This window comes from Vulpes vulpes, chromosome 12 (assembly GCF_048418805.1).
Source record: "Vulpes vulpes isolate BD-2025 chromosome 12, VulVul3, whole genome shotgun sequence".
Classification (NCBI taxonomy): Eukaryota; Metazoa; Chordata; class Mammalia; order Carnivora; family Canidae; genus Vulpes; species Vulpes vulpes.
This window is the reverse complement of record NC_132791.1, coordinates 112,183,833-112,203,228: the sequence shown is the minus strand read 5'-3', so window position 1 is coordinate 112,203,228 and position 19,396 is coordinate 112,183,833. Positions and strand designations below refer to the sequence as shown.

General features: G+C 47.9%; 1 protein-coding gene across 7 annotated transcripts in view; it reads left to right on the top strand.

The window, feature by feature from the left end:
• The window catches only part of GRAMD1B (GRAM domain containing 1B), a 234,556-nt gene that overhangs the window by 52,210 nt on the left and 162,950 nt on the right, over positions 1 to 19,396 (top strand). For 2 of the 7 annotated variants that reach the window (XM_072729495.1, XM_072729493.1), the window contains exon 1: positions 4,801 to 5,130. The exons of 1 other annotated variant lie outside the window; for it this stretch is intronic. Coding sequence is in view for 4 of the 6 variants with exons in the window: in XM_072729481.1 (XP_072585582.1) it covers positions 16,921 to 17,294 (374 nt within the window). In the remaining 2 variants the exon portion in view is untranslated. Of the gene's footprint in view, positions 1 to 4,800; positions 5,131 to 16,720; positions 17,295 to 19,396 lie in introns of those variants that run through there. 4 more of the 7 variants (XM_072729481.1, XM_025999014.2, XM_072729480.1 and 1 more) reach the window with 4 other exon arrangements.

Below are 19,396 nucleotides of genomic sequence, written 5' to 3'. Positions count from 1 at the left end.
AGAAAAACGTGGAGTTTCCCTCTTTTCTTGTTAGTCACTGTTTAACCACTGACCTCTTATCATGCTTCATTGGTAGCGCAGTGACTTTGTGGCTAGCTTTTAGTGTTCCTTATTAAGATTTTTTTTTTAAAGTAAACTCTACATAGGGCTTGAACTCACAACTCGAAGATCAAGAGTTGCATGCTCTAGCAACCGAGCCAGCCAGGCGCCCAGTGTTTTTTGTTCGAATGCTCTCATTTCTTGGCCTCGTGATGTCCATGAGGGTTCTAGATGTCACGCATACCACATAGCCTTTGTGCAAAATCCACATAGCTGCCATTGCTCTAGCTCCACCAGAAGTTCAATTGGTATCTTATTGTTGACGTTTGTTGGTTTTTTTTTTTCCACTCTTGCACCAGGCTCTTCTAAGTTGTAGAAATAAAGAAAAATGGCTTAGCTTTGGTTCAAAGAGGATTTTCCCCTGCAGCTGATTTTACTATAACATATAGCTTAATATAAAACCTAGCATTCTGAATACAGTTAGTCTTCAAAGTGGATTAGGGTTGTAGTGCTTTGGGCATCTGTGAGGCATTAGTTACAGTACATTGCATTAACTTTACCAGTTGCTTCTCCCATAATGAAAGGGATACAGAGATCACCTGCTTGAATGGACGACCCAAATGCTATCTTTTAACTTCTGTTGAGTGTGATGGAGATGATAATTGAATGGCAAAACCAGTCCCATTGTAAGGAAGCAATAGAGCGTTCTCTGGGTCCTTTAGAAAAGACAAGCACAGACATTGGAGACGCTGAAAGCCAGGTCCTTTTCATGCCAGTGGTAATGGTAACAATAATGATCACAGCAGTACCAATTGTCGCTCTTTCCACCTCCCCCCTTCCCCAGAGCCTTGAATTAAGTAAACCTGTATTTTAACCTCTTAAATTGACTTTAGTCTTTACCAATCTCTGTGTGCGTTTTTTTTTTAATTTTATTTATTCATGATAGGTACACAGTGAGAGAGAGAGAGAAGCAGAGACACAGGCAGAGGGAGAAGCAGGCTCCATGTACCGGGAGCCCGACATGGGACTCGATCCTGGGTCTCCAGGATCGCGCCCTGGGCCAAAGGCAGGCGCTAAAGTGCTGCGCCACCCAGGGATCCCTCTGTGTGCGTTTGTGTGTGTTATACATGTGTCTGTGTGTGAGTGAGGAGCTACTGAAATGATCAGTGGATTTCATACATGCAGCGTGGGTGGCGCTCTGTAGAGCAGATTTTTATAGTGCTCGGTGGTGTGTGTGTGATGTGTGAGTGCGACCAGACATCCCGTTACTACACTAGTAATGAACCGTTACTACATACCCGTTACTACACTAGTGATGAACATGCAATGCCTCTGCACGTGACCACAGGCATAAAAATAATGCAATCATGGATTTCACTTAGCGTTTACCGTTTGCTCGTTTGCTCGGGACTGTGTGCTCAGTGCTTTATGTGTATCATCTTGTTTCTCTTTCATGACAAGCCCAGGAGGTGGTACTTAGTCTGGTTCTGCACCTGGGTCCACTGAGGCACTGAGAGATTCATTAACTTGTTAGTACGTGGGGGCTCCAGGATTTGAACACAGACGTTCTCATGCCAAACCCTTAATACTTATTTGCACTTAATTGCTGGGTTATACCGTTTCCCATAAGTGAGGAAATAAATGAGTATTACATGTTTGATACAATTGAAAAATATGCTGTAAATGTCAGGGATATGCAAATATGTCTGCCAGCTTGGGAATTCATATGTCCAAGATTTGTATCTGCACATACTGAATTTATATTTATTTCAAACCAATCATGGGGTGGATATTAAGAAGGTATGTGATATTTTGTACAAGGCACATGCAGTAACTGTGTATTCTAGGTGTATGAATGAGCTGTCAAGTCAGATATCAACTTAGGACTATTATGCTGACCTTTTTTTTTAAGATTTTATTTATTTATTCATGAGAGACACACAGAGAGAGATAGAGACCCAGGCAGAGGGAGAAGCAGGCTCCCTGCAGGGAGCCCGATGTGGAACTGGATCCCAGGACCCTGAGATCACGACCTGAGCCAAAGGCAGATGTTCAACCACTGAGCCACCCAGTGCCCTTATTATGCTGACTTTTAAGACTGAGACCCTTCCATACCACAGAGGAGACCAAGCTAACCATGGGAGAGCATCAACTCTAACACCACTTGTCTAGTTTGAACTACAGCCCAGCTGCTGATAGCTGTATATCTTTTTAAAGAAACGTATTTATGCATTTTTTTAGTAATCTCTACACCCAATGTAGGGCTTGAACTCATGACCCCAAGATCAAGAGTCAGGCACTTCACCAATCAAGCCAGCCAGGCGCCCCTAGCTGTGTGTCCTTGAATGACCTCTCTGAGCCTCATTTTTTTCCTCATTTGGAAATGTGGATAACAGCTAATTCATTGGGTCGATGTGAGGACTAATTAGGATGGAGCCTGATTCTTAGTAAGTGTGCAATAAATGTTAACTAGTCTTACTATGATTGTGCTCAGCTATTGATCTAATTTAAATCAAATGGTCTTTCTACCTTCAGTATAGAACCCGGGTATGTAAGTTTGTTCTTTAAAACATCTCCCCTCAGAAAACAAGTAACTTGTTTCTGGACCTGAGCCAACCACTTACCCATATGAGGTACTTAGTGCCAGCAAAATGGAAAACGAAATATTTTGACAATGTGTGATGGTCTTGAGATAGGACATAAGAGGGTGCTGTTAGTAAAACAGTAACAGGAAGGATGAAGTAGTTTAGCTTTTAGAAGTGTGTGTGGTAGCTTCTGTAAATCTAAAACTGTTCTTGAAATAAGGTTCATTTTTTTTTCAAAAGTCATGGTAATGTGTTTCTGGGCTCAGCTCTCCCCCAGTTAATGGATCGACTTCATCTTTTGTAGTTCAGCAAACAAGCTAACAAAGGCAGTCACAGGGTAGGCACTTCTTGAGCTTGGTGTCTTATTTATGAAATGTGGGGCTTGGCTTCCTCTAAGGCATGTGTCTGCTTCGAAACTCAAATAAACAGACATTTGGGGGAAGAATAAATGATGGCTTCGTGTCAGCCTTATAATCAGGATTGGCAGACATCCTCTGGGCAGGAAACGATGGAAGGGGATGGTAATGTTCTTGAGTGTTGGGGAGCACCCGAACTCAAGTCAGCCTGGGTTTCAAAAGAGTGTAGGATGAACTCTCTCCTCTCAGGGATGGTTAAACGGAGGCCATCACCAATAAGAGAAAGAGGATTGATTAAGCTCAACCCGGGGTGTTAAGAGTGGGTAGGTAAGCAGCTGTTTCCAAATGCATTCTTGTTCTGTTCTTTCATTGCTCCCCAAAGATCCATAGTCCAAACCCTCTTACCTAAGAAACCTGAGCTTTTAATTAATCAGGAATGACTGTCCTGGGCAAAGAGCAATATAGTTCCAGGTGACTTCTCCTGAGACCTCCTCTATGATGTAGTGGGTGTGACGTGATAATCTCAGGGAAATTATGACCGTATTCAGAGCTGTCTCTAGGGTTCCTGCCAGGCCGAGACCAATGATGTTCTTCAGCCTTTGCCTCTCCAGAAGGGTTTTGCAGTGGAGTAGCAATCTCCAGAGAGCTAGGAGCTGGGAAACAAATTGCCTTAGCTTCCTTCAAACCTGTGTTGCCTTCCTGGCTTACCCCCCCCACCCCATCATTTATTCATTCACACATGTTTATGGAGCATATATCCTGTATGAGGCAGCAAGCTCTGTAACAGGCTGACAAAGATGAGTGGGGCATATATCTTGCCCAGATGGCAGTTACAGTCTGAGGGGAGGTAGGAAATGCACATCAATAATTATGATACAAGACGATAATGATGTGTTGAAAAGCAGAGTGGGTAAACTGCTCCAAGGTTGTTTTTGTTTCTAAAGATTTATTTATCTTAGAGAGAAAGCATGAGAGAGAGAGAGAGTGGGAGGCAGGGTAGAGGGAGAGGGAGAAAGAGAATTCCCCCCCCCATGCAGGGCTCCAGCCCACGACTCCAAGGTCACGACCCTGAGATCATGACCTTGAGATCACAACCCTGATATCATGACATGATCTGAAACCAAGAGTTGGTCACTTAATGGACAGCACCACCCAGGCACCCTGCAAGGTTTTTTTTTTTTTTAAGTACTTGTAAGGATTGATTTAACTGAATATGGAGGACATTCTCAAAGGAGAAAATAAGCCACAAGGGGCAATGGGGAAACCAAGAATATGCGCAGACTTGCTACAGAACCTTGGAATCTGCTTGAACTTTAGACCTGAAAATGCCCTCTAAGGTCATCTGGTCTCTACCTCAATGTGAGAATGTCCCAGCAGGTTCAGTCTCTGCTTGAATAGCTCCATTGATGGGGAACTCGCCATTTATTTTTGAAGTAACAGTGTCTGGTCACTGAAGGAAGTAGGGGAATCTTTAAGAATGGTATGTGTGTGTGTGTGAGAGATAGAGAGACAGAGACAGACAGAGATAGAGAGACAGAGAGAGAGAGAGAGAGAGAGAGAGAGAGATGGTGGTGGGAGGGAGACAGAGGCAGGGCAGTCACCTAGTTTTGGTATCTTAGTATCCTAGGCTCTGCCTGAAGGACAGTGGGACCAAGGAGTGCTGACTGGCTGTTCTTTGAGTGAAGCTGGGGAGATTTTATTATGCTGAAGATGGAGCTTAATGTCCTGGTTCCAAGGTCCAAGGAGGCAAGGGTGAACTTGCACAGAAGGAGACCACGTGAGCAAGCCTTCAAGAACGGAGACTTTGGCCAGCAAGATTTAAGCCAGTGCCTTACTATATCCCGAAAACAAGTCAGATTTACCTTTGGAAGCTAAATTAGAACCTGAAGACCACAGAGAAGGGGCTTCCAAGGGTGTTTTAGTAAGTGACCATTTCAGCAGGGGGTGACAAGGCTCGTTCAAAGCAAACCAGGTTAGTGGAGCCTCGGGCTGCCCCCCCGTGTGAGAGGCCCACTGTCCCCTCCGCCTCCGCGTGCTTGGGGGAGGTAGGACCTTCCTGCAGACAACCCTCAATTACAGGAGTTGCTGGGCTCCAGCACTTGGAGATCTCTGCTAACTTACCTCAGATGGACAGGTAGACTTCTTAACAGGTAAGAGGTATTAGAAACATTTGGGGACAAATTAGGAATGAGGGCTATACTGATGTTACTGGTTGCAAATATGAAGCTGCGTATGTGGCCTGAGCATGCCATTAAAAATAGTTCTTGCCTGTCTGACTCAGGCTAAAAAGCATCCGACTCTTGATTTTGGGGTTGTGAGTTCAAGCCCCACGCTGGGTGTAGAGATTACTAAATAAATAAATAAACTTTTAAAAACTATGTATTTCTAGAAAGTAAGCTCTGTTTAATATTTGGGATAGCATTTCTTTGAAAAATATTTAGAATTCAACAGGAACCCCCAAGGGAACGGCTGTTGACTTGGCAGCATATTTTAGCTAGGACACAAATAGAAACTGAATTAAACAGGGAAACGAAGTGATTGGTTTGCAGAACGGCAATCCCAAATATTAATCTGTTGACCAAATTGCAAATCAGGTCAAAGGCTTCATTTAAAAAATGATACAACCAGCTTGAATGGTGACTGGAAAGATATATTGTTATAAGAAGTTGAAATAGAGGAGTTCCTGGGTGGCTCAATTCAATAAGCATCTGCTTTCAGCTCAGGTCATGATCTCAGGGTCTTGGGATCCAGCCCTGCATTGGGCTCCCTGCTCAGTGGGGAGTCTGCTTCTCCCTCTCTTGCCTGCTGATCCCTTTGCTTGTGTGTGTGCGCGTGTGCTGTCATATAAATAAATAAGTAAATAAGTAAGTAAATAAATCCGTCTTTTAAAAAAACTCTTTTAAAAAAGTCGAAATGGAGTAATATGATAGAGTGGAGAAAACACTGGTTTTGCATTCAGAATCCCTGAGTTTGAATCCCATCTTGACACTTAAAATTCTTAATCTCTCTGGGCCTCAGTTTCCTCTATTGCTAACATGGAAAAAAGGGCACTTAACTCATTGGATGTTTCGAAGGCCTCTGGAGAAAAGACAGTGCTTGGCTCAAGAAATCCTAGGTGAATTGGAAAATCTTTAGGACACTGGAACATTCCTAATCTACACTTGGTTGATTTTGTATTTGGTACAAGTCCTCATTATTATATATTGGCTTTGAACCCCAAGGGTACGAGCCTATAAATTGATTATTTAGAGATATACTTTTATTAAGTGGTGGTGTTGCAAAGTTGTGTGTAAATCAGGTAATATATAAAATGCATTTGGGAAACTCCCCACATAAAGGAACTCCCTTTGTGTAAGCCAAGAGGCCTTTCCAAAAGCTTTCCAAAAGAACTGCTCTATTACATTTTTTGTGCAGATCTCCACGTCTACATGTTGGGATTAGTTCTATCAAGGTATTTCATTAACTCCTTGCTGTGTGTGGGCTTATGAGGAAATGAGACGCACGTGGGATGGGTGGAGACAAAAGCAGAATGAGCATTTGGACTCCTTAGTGCAATTTGTTTTTTAATTCTTCTTTTTTTTTGTTGTTGTTTTTTTTTTGTTTTTTAATTCTTCTTAGAAGTAAAAATGCTACCTCTAAAATCTATACCAGAAGTGATCAAGGTAAAATATGGCTAAAAGATGTTTGATTTACAAAAAGCATTTTCAATTTCAGCCTTGTGACCTGGTCCAAGATTTCTCTTGTCAGAGCCTCAGTTTCTCAGCTGTGAACCTGGGTGGGATGGGGCGGAGGAAGGACAGATCAAATATCTAATGAAATTGGACTAAATTTCTAATGTTTCTTGCATGCCTACAATTTGATGACCTCAGGAAGCTTTAGGGCTCATACATTTTCCAGCTGTCAGATGGAGTTAATATATGTCTTCCAAAAGTACCAGATTACTTCAGGGGAGTGATTGAGGATATGGGAAATTGGGCTCATTCTTTTCCTGGATATAGGGAGAAACAAGGCCATTCAACATTCAGGGACATGTTTTATGTTTATTTGGACACTATCAAGTTACTTAGCAGGTGGCTTCCTCCTAGAATGTGCCTTACTCATTTATTAATTGAATAAAAATGTTTGTACATGTAAAGAAACAATCTATTTGAATGGGTTCCTTTTGTAAAAACAAATGATTTGGGATGCCTGGGGGGCTCAGCTGTTGAGCTTGTGCCTTCGGCTCAGGGCATGATCCTGGGGTCCCGGGATGGAGTCCCACATCGGGCTCCCCACAGGGAGCCTGCTTTTCCCTCTGTTTGTGTCTCTGCCTCTGTCTTTGTGTCTCTCATGAATAAATAAATAAAATCTTTTTTAAAAAATAAAACAAATGATTTATATTATATGAATGATCATTCTGACGTGTACATTTTAAAAATCTGTTTTCATACACTAGGATTGCTTAAAGCAAAGTAGACCTTTCTAGTTCATAGACTCTAGAGCTACAATAGAGTGTAGAGCTCACCCAGCGTAACCAATCCCCAGATCTCAATTTCAGGGCATGTAAAATACCGTGCAGTCACTGAATTGAGGCGAATTATGAGGGCAGTGGTCCAGAGTGTCAGCAACTTAGAAGAAGGGTTGGGGGGCGGAATGCAAGCCCAGGGGACGCCTGCCACTGGGGACAGCTTGAGGGCAGAGTACAGCCGGGGAAACAAACGGGCTATTCCTGAAAAGTGGGAACACCTGACAGCGTGACTTTCATTAAGGCAAGATCTCACAGTAAATGCAGAATTTTACAGGAATTAATTATTTACAGTTACTCCCTCCAGATACATTCCTTGCAGAAAGATCAACAACTCAGGGTGCAGTGGGGATGGTTGTGCAAAGCCAGATTATAGGGGCTGCCACTGAAAATCCTCCACTGAGCCCCCACCTTCTTCAACTCCTTTTTGGAGTCCTAAGAAAATGATTCTAAATTTTCTTGGGTGAAATGGTATGTAAAGGCTAGTATCCAACTGATGCTTGGCAAACAGGCCGTTGTTTCCCATCAGAACTAAGCAAGTTTTACAATTTCAGCATTTGTGTCTCAAGGAAGTTACCACAGTTCCGTTCAGCCCTGGGAGCAATTTGGAGCACAGTGTGCAAACGCCTCTACTGAGTCTTGGTTTGCTTGTCTGTAAAAGGGGTTATCTTCTGACTTAGGGAAAGTGAAATGGCCGGAATTCTTGTCAGAAATAAAAGCCTACAGGGGTTGCTTTAGCACTTGAAAGGAATCTTTTCCTACCTTTGGAGCCTTTCTCACTGAGTTAAGCTTCTAGCTCTTTGAGTCTCTGGGTTTTTGTTTGCAAAGCCATTTATTATCTGTGAAGCTTTGCCTTTTTGATATGGAATTTCAGTAAAAGTCTGTAACCTGCCTGTGCCTGTTTCCTATTATCTCGAACAGAAGAAACAGTGGCGATAAAATGATGGGTTCGTTCTTGGAAATCTCTGTTCCATCATTCCAGAATTTTGTGATCACCACGATGTAAACTCCCTCAGGGCACAGACTTGCTTTTGTGAGTCCCTATTTTCCAGCATCCAGAACACAGTGTACCCAATAAACATGTTTGGATGGGTGAGTGAAGGAAGATTTATAGTAGATACATTCTCTTGTTCTCAGCCCTCACCCAACTGAACATTATGATCCAAACTGTTCTTTTGTAATTTCAAGAATATACCATGCTCTCTGGGTGCCTGGGTTTGTTTGAGTGTCCCGCTATAGATTTCAGCTCAGGTGGTGATCTCTGGGTCCTGGGATTGAGCCCTGCATCTGGCTCTGTGCTCAGCACAGAGTCTGCTTCTCTCTCTCTCTCTCTTTCTGAAGTAAATTAATAAAAAATAAAATCTTTAAAATATATATACCACACTCCCTTTCATACCTCAGTGTCTTTGCATGTGTGGCCTCTCTGTCTAGAAGCATGTGCTTCCTCTACCTGGAAAGGTCCTCTGCTGACCTTCAACCTTGGGTAGGTACGGTCTCCCCCACGAAGATCTCTCTGGATCAAGATCTCTCTCTCCTCTGGGTTCACACTGCATTTGACACATGCCTCTACTGAAGTGGCTTTTCTTACCAAACTGTAGTTCTTGGATTGGTTTTCTACTCTCCTCTCTCACCCAAGGTTTGAAGCAATGGAGGCCAGTGTCATCTCTGATAGGTGTTCAAAAATCATGTTTCAGAATAAATGGTTTCATAGAAACTTTTCAGGAGGCCTTCACCGTACCCAGTATTGTGGAATGCTTAGAGTCTGGGCATATTAATGCTTTTTGATTGATTTGCTAGATTACCAGGTACTCCACCATGCTTCAGTTTTCTTAGCAGATACAGGCTGAACTCTGTCTTCAACGGCATAATCGTAGTCACGTTTTGTTCCTCTGAAACGTAGCATCTACCAACAATACAACACAAATACACACAAATTAAAAGGAAAAATACTTGATATCCCTATGCCCTAAATGTCCCCCACTCCACCTCTCTCTCTCTCTCTCTCTCTCTCACACACACACACACACACACACACACACACACACACACTGCTTTTCACAGTCCAGATGAAGGTCCTAGAAGAATGTTTAACACAGTAGATGCTCAATGACTATTTAAAAATGAATAGATATTGGGACACCTGGGTGATTCAGTCAGTTAGGAAGATGTCTGGCTCTTGATTTTGGCTCAGGTTTTGATCTCAGGGTTGTGGGACTGAGTCCTGTGTCGGGCTCTGTGCTTAGCACGGAGTTTGCTTGAGATTCCCTCTCCCCCTCCCTCTGTGCCTCTCCCCTCTTGCACTCTCTCAAAATAAAATAAAATCTTAAAAAAAAAATTAGATGTCACTTACTTGCTTCACTGCCTAATTTCTGGAAGAAGTGGTGTAACTTTGCAAGCCTCCATTCATACTTCCTCTACTCACTCTTGAACTTCTGCCATAGCATTTCTTCTCTGGCTGCTCCACTGCAGTTTTTCTCTTGGAGGTCACCAGTGACCTAATTATGAAATCTAATGGAATTATCTCAGTCTTTCCCCTGCCTGACTTCATTATAGCCTTTGGCATCATTTATCTTTCTGAAATGTGTGGCGTAGTTGAAAAAAACCATGAGTTTTCCAGTAGAGAGACCCTAGCTGAAAGGTGTGCCCATCCTCTACTTGCTAGCTGGGTGAACTTGGGCAAGTCGCCTTTTAAAATCTCTCATCATCCTAAAATGGAGTTTTGAAATCTCTTTCTCGGGGTGGCTGAGAGGGTTACATGGGATTTTGTGTGTGAACACTTAGCCCCAGCCCTGGCTTTCAGTAGGCATTCAATAAATGTTGGCACCTTTCCTCCCCTTTACTTCCGAATCATCCCTCATTCTTGGTTTTCCTCCAATCTATGTCTACGAATAGATCTTCACAGGGCTTTTCTTTTCCTTGTCTACCTCTTCTTATTCCACATTTTTCTCTTGCCCTATTTCAGATTTTCCCCCATCTTTTACCTGAACTCTTTGCCGTGTGTATAGCCGATATTCCAAAAATATGAAACACTGAATACGAGCCTCCAGATTGGACTCTGTGTCCCATATTTTGTTCCTCCACTACATATTTCACAGTCCCTAGAACTGATGGTCTTCAAACACAGGTTGATAATATCATTCCCCCTGCAACAAACAAAAAATTTGAATAGCATCTTTATTTTTTTAAAGATTTTATTTATTCATGAGAGGCACACAGAGAGTGAAGCAGAGACACAGGCACAGGGAGAAGCAGGCTCCATGCAGGGAGGCCGATGCGGGACTCGATCCCGGGGCCCCAGGGTCATGCCCTGGAGGATCAGGCCCTGAGCTGAATGCAGGCTCTAAACCGCTGAGCCACCCAAGGATCCCAGCATCTCTTTGTTTAAAGAATAAAATCTAAACTTTGAACACTTACCAATCTGATTCTCATTTGGCCTCACATCCTCTGTGTCCCTCCATAGACCCTTAACTTACTGCTCCCTATTTTCAAAAATTGCTTCATGAGTCTTGACCCCTCAGTGCCTTTATGACAACTGTTTCTTTATGGGCAGCCTGGGTGGCTCAGCGGCTTAGCGCTACCTTCAGCCCAGGGTGTGATCCCAGGGTCCTGGGATCGAGTCCCGCATCGGGTTCCCCACAGAGAGCCTGCTCCTCCCTCTGCCTGTGTCTCTGCCTCTCTCTGTGTGTCTCTCATGAGTAAATAAATAAAATCTTTAAAAAAAACAATTGTTTCTTTATTCCAGAATGCCCTATTCTTCTTTTCTACTGGAATTCGTACTTTATCTTAGGTACAGATGCGTCCACAGAGCCAGCCTCCAGCACCTCTTTCCCTCTAGTTAAAATGTAGCGATCTTCCCACTTCTCACACCTCTTTTTCACCTATATTTTGCACTTAATTAATCCTGCCTTGCTCCACCGTGTGCTTCAGTGCACAAACCACGCCTTCTTTGTCTTGCTGCACTCTTAGCACTTGGTAAGGAACCTCACACAGTGCTCTAGCTTAACAGGTACTTGTAGAATTAAACTTGAGTTGGAAGTCAACAGGAATAGTCCTGCTTCCTCACGGGGGTATCCTCAGGGGACTTAATTCAGGATAATAGAGACTCACGTTTACAGACCACTTACTCTGTGCCAAGCACTGTTCGAAGTGTCCTATGCTGTTCGAGTGCTCACGACAACCCAGGGGGGGACATGTTATTAATCGCTATGATCTTACAGGTGAGGAGACTGCGATGGAGAAATTAAGCAACCTACTCCCAAACCAAACAGTTAGTGAGTGGTGGAAAGGGGTCTAAAGCTCAGATAGCATGCCTTGGGCCTGTGCACTTCGTCACGAGGTTGGAGTGCCGATGGCATTTGCCACTTCCAAGGAAAGCAGCGTAATACTCAGACCATGCCACCTGCAAGGACAGCAAGGAGACAGATAGGGTGACGTCAGGAAGTTTCTTCCGGCCTTGGTTTGCACAAAGACCGTCCTTGTAAGGCTCAGAGGACAAGAAGATGATGTCTGCTGTGCCTTGGTATCTCGGTGTCAAGAGCACAGGGCAGCCAAATGTTGCTGTGCAAAAAAGTCTTCTTTGACTCTTAAGCCTTTTGATGAGCAATTAAACCAGGGAGGCTTATCTGGTGACCGTCTTTCTCCCGAGGTGGCGTCATTGTTCACCCTGGCCCCTGCTAAAGGCTGGCGGAAGTGCTTTGCCAACCTCAGGCATTCCTGGTGGCTGAGAGGCCAAGCCAGCGCCCTGTCCTAGGGACCTGAGACTCCACACAGGCCTCGTGCCATTTCCTTTCTCTTCCTCAGAAGGAGATGCTGGGCCTGGTGGCTGGCCAGCTGTGGTTTTATTGAGATTTGTTCAGCCAGCACGCTCTGGCCTCCTGTGACCACACAGATCCTGTGCGGTTTCCCCTGACGTCTTGGGCAGCTAGTACCTCCTCAGGAAAATGAGGTAGGGATTACTGAAAGGAACAGAATGCAGATAGCAGGTCTGTGAGGCCCCAGCTTCTTTCCAGCTCTTCCTCTTGCTCCTGTCTCCCCACTCCTGGCTCCTTGTCCCGTCACCACCCTAGTGACAAGTCCCCGATTTTCTGTCCCATCATGCAAGACATTATGGTCGTTTATGGGTTTCAGGGAGGTGTTTAGGATCCAGTAATCAAGATGCATAAATGAACTGCCCTTTTTTTTTTTTTTTTAAAGAGAGAATCTGGGGCCTCACAGATCCTTGGTGCGGGGGGTGGGGGACTGGGCCTTTAAGACATCATCTCTTTCCTGCCACTGCCTTTAACTAAGCTCCAGTTACCTTTAAAGATGTTCAGAGAAAGCCATTCTACCCATCGTTGGTCATACATTCCAGTCCCTAACTGGATTTACTCTCAATAGATGTTTATCATCCAACCTGAATCTCCCACACTGAGCTCTACACTCACTTCCTCTTGCTGGCAGCACAAGGAGAGCTAGAAGGTAGGACCTCCCATCCTTCACTTTGCTTTTGAAGAAGGATAATAACCCCGCGCCACAGCATCATTCACATTTCTGTCCGATTTCCAGCTTCTCTGGTAGTCAAGGTCCACTTGGTGCATGCCTGCTGCCTGCTGCCTGCTTCTTTCCCTTCCTTGTGCACAGGCCAGCCCTTGGGTTTGGAAGTTCCCTCGTCCCAAGCTTGCCCGTGGGGACCCTCTGGCTTGTGGCAGCAGCGTTGAGGGGGACACTCCTGGCTCTGCTCTTGGGAGTTGCCAGCCCCTGGCACCCCTTGGGCAGTTGGGATGGTGGGTCCCTGGGGTCTGGCCCTTTGCACATCAGTGGGATAGGCACTCAGGAGAAATCTGGCTTCACAGCTAGTATTTTTCACTTAGGTTCCCTCCTGAAGTTTTGGCTGAAAACCAGACTATAGTTAGTGGGTCTCCAGAAGTAATGGACAGGTGTTGGGTGTCTTGTGTCTGCAGGAAAAGGGAGCCTGAACAGCTGAGCATAAACAACAGTTGCTTGGTAATATGAGCTCCTTTCATTTAAAGTCAGAGGCCTGGCTGCGGCTGGGGGAAGGGAGGCCAGGTTGTTCTGGCCACCACCTGTCTGGGAGGCCAGAGGTGAGGTCAGCTTCCCGGAGAGAACCACAGAGTCTTCTCGGAGCCAAATGTGGGACAGTGGCAGGGAGAGGAATGCAGGGGCTGAGATTTTGAAGTCCTGACCCCCATGCCGCCAGCTGCTTGGGGAAATGATTTTTCAGCATTCTGTGCTTCCATTTGCCCACTTGTCAGACAGTGGATGGAACTGAATAGCGGCCTAGAGCTTCGTGATACACCCAGCCGAAGTGAGGGCTGGTAAAATTCGGGTGCCACGGGGCCCCCCTGCTTTCCAGAGCTGATACAGTTGCTGAGATTCCAGTGGCCTCCAATGGGTTCCCCAAGACCTGGGTTCAAGTTCCGGCTTTGTCTTTGAGACGATTATTATTTATCTGTGACCTTGGATAAAGTTTTGTCTCACTCCTAGGTCACTGGGAAGATAAAATAGTATGTAGGGACGTCCTTTACAGAAGCGTAAAGGTTACTATGCCACAAAACACCCGGGATACCAAAGAGAATCTAAGAGAGGAGAAACTTGGTTCTTCCCTCAACACGCTTGTTGTCTGTTTAACAGTAAGGATGGCTCGCCATCGTAGGGGCTCTCATTTCTCAAAGCAGTTCCCTCTTTATCATCTCACTGGGTCATGCCATGGTTAAAAAAAAAAAAAAAAAGACAAACAGGTGGCAGGGGGCCGGGGGATGTGGTTTGAACGGGGTTTTAGTGGATAAAGGCTTGAAGGAAAGAAGGCAGCAGTATGCAAGGACAGTGCTGGGGACCTGCGGTCCTTTGGGCATCTGCTTGCTGCTCAGCCAAGTGAAACCATTTCAGATTTCGTTTGGAGGAGGATTTCCCTCAGGCCAGGTGAAATGTAAATGATCATTCTCAACTACTGCTGTGCCCAAGGCTTAAATTAAATCTCCCAGGATTTTTAGATTTTAGGTCCAGAATCCTATTGTGGGTGGGAAAAGCGGCTGCAGTGGGTGGGAAGAGGGAGCCTGGTGACTTTAATTCCTTTTAGGAGGCATCCATTTAAATTCAGAGTGCTCAACTTCGGGGCGTCCCCCTGTGATTCCCCCCCCATACCCATCAAGTCGATTAGCCCTGTGTTGTGGATCATCATGTTCGTGTTTGTGTGTTTGCTTTGTGTTGTTTGGCTTCCTGTTTCAGCAGGCTCCTCAACAGGCAGGTTCCTTGCAATGGGAAGTTACTGGATCCCCTGCAAAGCGCTCGTCCTTGGAGGAAGTCCAGGGCAGTGAGCAACTGGCGCCTGGGCTTAACTCCGTATCCTGAAGTTTGGAGTTGCCATCATGTGCCCTCAGCATCCCCCAGGGCCGGAAGAATCATTCTGTTCCTTGCCAGGCCGGACACCTGAAGGGGGTTTCTCCTTTCTGTGTCATGTCCGGGAGTTAAAAAAAGTGATACCAAACCACCTTTGAGGGAGCCAATGGCCGGATGTGGAGAGTCAGAAATAAGACGAGCCGATGTTCCGGGGAGTCATTTACAGGTGGGCCTAGCCTTGGCTTTCCGGCCACAGTACCTCTGTCCCCCAGCGCAAAACTTACTTCCCTTGGTTTCCTGGCCTCTTGGACATTGTGCAATGTCCTGAAACCGCGGGTCATTCCAGGGCGTGATGGACCGACCCATGGCCAGTTGTCATACTTGATGTCTCACTGGCCTGCAGGGACATATTTTCTTGCAGTGAGTTTTTGTAGTCTTTGAGAAATGTGCTATTTGTTCAGCTTTGGGACACTCATGAAATGTTCCTGCATCCTCCATGCTGGTGGGGAAGCTGGGCATCAGCTCTTCACTGGAAATTGGACTCATAGAGTCCATAGAGGGGCAGAGGAGAAATCCAATCGAATTGTGGATTCAACGGTGCACTCTTCTGTGCTCCTCCTGGTCTGAAAGCTACTGACTCTACTTTGTGGAGAGGCGATTAGTGGAGCGGCTTATGCTCTGGACTGGGAGGGAGGAGAATGGACCATACAGCCTCTGCTCTAGAAGCTGGGCTGGTTTAGGCTCAGTCCCAGTGGAGAATGCCTCGTTCAAGTGGATCAGTTCTCGGGCCAGGCTCTCAGGGCTGGAGGTGCTTGGGTCTAGGGAGTGAGTGGGTCAGCCTACCTTCAGACACTGCCCGGGCTGATTCACTTCCTGGGTTCCATGACCTGGGGACATCTTAGACTTTCTGTGACTCAGTCCATACCCCTTGCAGGTTGAAGCAGAATTGAATCATCCCCCAGGAACATAACTCCCAGGGGACTTTGCTGGATGCTTTGCCTTCTGGGTGCTCACCTTCCAATAACTTCATTGTGTGCTTGGGATGGGGCTACAGTATTGACAGGGCAGCTCAAGATGGAGAGGGATCAGTCCCTCTTTCCTTGCTGGTCCTGTGTGTCCTGTGTCTCTCAGATCCTATTGTCTGTCCTTCCTCCGTAAGTCATGTCTGCTGTCCTCAGCTTATTCCACAAGAGAACCCTTCTCTCCTCTCAACTGGTCATTTTGGAAGCAGCCTCCAGGGAACCTGCCGGGAGGGGAGGGGGGAAGGGGCTCTGACTACACCCAGCCTTCCCGTGCACCTGCCTGCCCTCCCGAACGATTCAAAGAAAGCACTTTCTCTTCGAAGACATCCCGCTGAAAATGAAAAGCCCCCTGCTTTCCCCTCAACCCTGGGTCTTGGGTGGCCTTGGGGAGTGAGGACTGAATTCCTGATTCCTCCCTTCCCCCAAAGAAAAAGCTGGGCGTTAGACGAATGGGAGCTTGCCTGGCCAATCGGTGCTTTGAGAAAGTTTGGTTTGTGATCCTGTTTCATTAGGCTGATTGGAGCAGCCCGCGCGGGAGGTAGAGTCCCTCCCCGGGGGACTCCGCTCGGCTGCCCCCGCCGTCGCTGCCTGCCGGTGCGTGCCCTTTCTGGACAGAAGTGACCTCCCCTCCCCTCCCTTGGCTCCCCCCTCCTGCTTTTCTGTTTTTGTTTTCATCCAGTGTCTCGCTTCCTCTCTCTCCCCGCCCGCCCCCCGCCCCCCGCCCCCCGCCTCCCTGCAGCGCCACGCCGGCTCCGCAGCCCGGGCGGCCGACCGCGAGCGGCTGAGAGCGCGCCGAGCCGCCCCTGGGGCCGCGCCGAGCCCCGCCGAGCCCCGCCGAGCCCCGCCGAGCCCCGCCGAGCCCCAGGCCAGGACGCCAGCCGCCGGGAGAGCGCGCGAGGAAAACAAGCGGGCGCGCCGCGGGAGCCCCGGCGGCGGCCCGGAGGGGGGCGCGCCCCGGAGAGTTGCCCCGCGGCGCCCCGGGAGCCGGGCCTGCCCCCGCGCGGCTCGGGCGGCGAGCGGGGCCCCCGGGAGCGGCCCGAGCGCGGCGGCGGCGGCGGCCGGCGGAGCGCGCGGATCCCATGCCGGCGGCCAACATGCTGGAGAACCCGCAGCCGCCCGCCCTGCAGGTGCCCGCGCCCCAGGGCGCGCCCGAGGGCGGCCCGCTCTGGTCCAGCTCGTCGACCCCCACGCTCCGCCGCCGGCGCTTCAAGATGCGCCGCACGAAGAACGTGCAGGAGCAGAGCCTGGAGGCCGGGCTGGCGCGGGAGCTGCCCGGCGTGCTGGCCCCGGGCAAGGAGTTCCTGCAGCTGCCGTCCATCGAGATCACGCCCTCCAGCGACGAGGACACCCCGTGGTCCAACTGCTCCACACCCAGCGCGTCTCCGCGCCGAAAGCGCTTCCTCCTCCGCAAGTGGCTCAGGGTGAGGGAGCGGAAGGAGTGCAGTGAGAGCAGGTACGTCCCCGCGCCGCCCCTGCTCCCCCCACCTGCGCCTGCAGCCCCCGCCCCGGCCCCCGGGGGGCGTCCGGGCCCCACCTCGGCGGCGGGCAGCGGGGGCGCCCTCGCGGCTGCTGCGCCGCGCCCCGGCGGCCACGCGTGTCGCCCTCCGCCCCCCTCCGGGGCCGAGGCTGGGGGCCTGCGACTCCCTCCCCGTGGGGCTGCCCGCCGCTTTCCATCTCATTCCATCCTCCTGCAGAAGGAACAGGGAAGCCCTTGGCAGCTCGCATCTGTTGGGTCCTTAACCTGGGCAGGTCCCTACAGCCCGCGCCGGGCATCACGAAAACTCTGCGCTAGGCACCACTGTTGTTCCCGTTTAAGACGTGGACACAACTGAAGCCGAGAGAGGTTAAGGGGCGCCTCCACCCTACACTTAGACCGCTGAACTCCGTTTCAGTGTTTATTATGTTATCGTGGCCACAGCCAGCTTGCCTGTCCTGGCCCACACGTGGAGGGCACCTGCTGGAACATGCAGGTTGAGAGAGGCACATCTCCTACTACAGAGAGTCTTCGGACTTCTAGAGCTGCTGTGGTTTGTGGCAGCTCCCCCCCCCTTTTTTTTTCCTGGGTTAGTGTGGCATCTGAATAGTGGGAGAGGCTGTCCTGTCACCCAGCGTAGAAAACCATAGGGCAGCTCCATACAGCCTTGGCTAGGAGGTGTGTTGGAGCCAAATCCACCGCCTGGTTGCAGGGAGAGGGATCCTTACAGGCTCTTTGTTTTTTTTTTTTTTTTAATTTTTATTTATTATTTTATTTATTATTATTTATTTTTATTTATTTATGATAGTCACACACACACACACAGAGAGAGAGAGGCAGAGACGTAGGCAGAGGGAGAAGCAGGCTCCATGCACCGGAGCCCGACGTGGGATTCGATCCTGGGTCTCCAGGATCGCGCCCTGGGCCAAAGGCAGGCGCTAAACCGCTGCGCCACCCAGAGATCCCTTTACAGGCTCTTTGATACCATGGACTCTGCTCCTTTAGGACACTCCAGAGTTCTATCTCTTAAGGGAGGTTGGCACCCTTCTTTGGGCAACTGAAGGATTGGCCATCTTACCCAGGACTCCTCCTCCCAGCCTGTCCTGTTTCATCCACATCAATTCAACCAGTGTTTATTGAATGTTCTCCTGAGTTCCATCTGGTACCGGCTAATGTTGATGGGGTCCTGGAGGGCGAGCAGGGAGGACTGGGTAGAAAAAGGAGGTGCCAATTGGAGGAGGAGGATGGGTGGAGACTCGTGTGACCAATTGAGACAAGTCAGTTTCACTCCTCTGGAGGAGGTGGAGCCATTAGAAAATATAAAGATGCTGAAAGAGAGAGTCTCAAACTGACCAATACAGACAGGTGGTAGAAAACAGCAGGAAAAGTATGAGGCCAGGGGCATGAGATCAGGAAAGAGGAGCAGTATGGACAAAGGCAAAAGAAGCAAGGTCGTGGCACCAGGCAGGCTCAGTGGGGAGAACCTGTGGCTTTGGTCTCTTCAGGGTCGTGTGAGCACCACGTTGGGTGCAGAGGTTACTAAAAAAAAAAAAAAAAAGAAGAAGAAGAAAAAAGAAGTAGGCCTTGTCTCTTTGAGGGGACACTGAGGAATTGGTGGGGTTATGATAAGCTTTCCCCAATCTCTTTTCCTTTAACTGGAAGCGGTTCTACTTTCAAGTGCGGATGTAGTTTTTTGTGGACCTGAGGATAACAATTCTTTCTGTCTGGTGCCCCATACTGCTGCCTTTTACACAGAGTCGAGAGAAGAGGAGCAAGCTTGGTGGGAACTAATCTTATTTTTAAATTCCTTCTCTTCATTTTTCTTCTCCTTCTTTTAAGATTTTATTTATTCACTAGAGACACAGAGAGGAAGAGACATAGCCAGAAGGAGAAGTAGGCTTCCTGTGGGGAGCCTGATGTGGGACTTAGTCCCAGGACCCCCCGGGTCAGGACTTGAGCCAAGGGGAGATGCTCAACCACTGAGCCACCCAGGTGCCCCCCTTCTTCTTTTTTTTAAGGTAATCTCTATGCCTAGTGTGGGGCCCGATGTCACAACCAGACTTTACCAGCTGAGCCAGCCA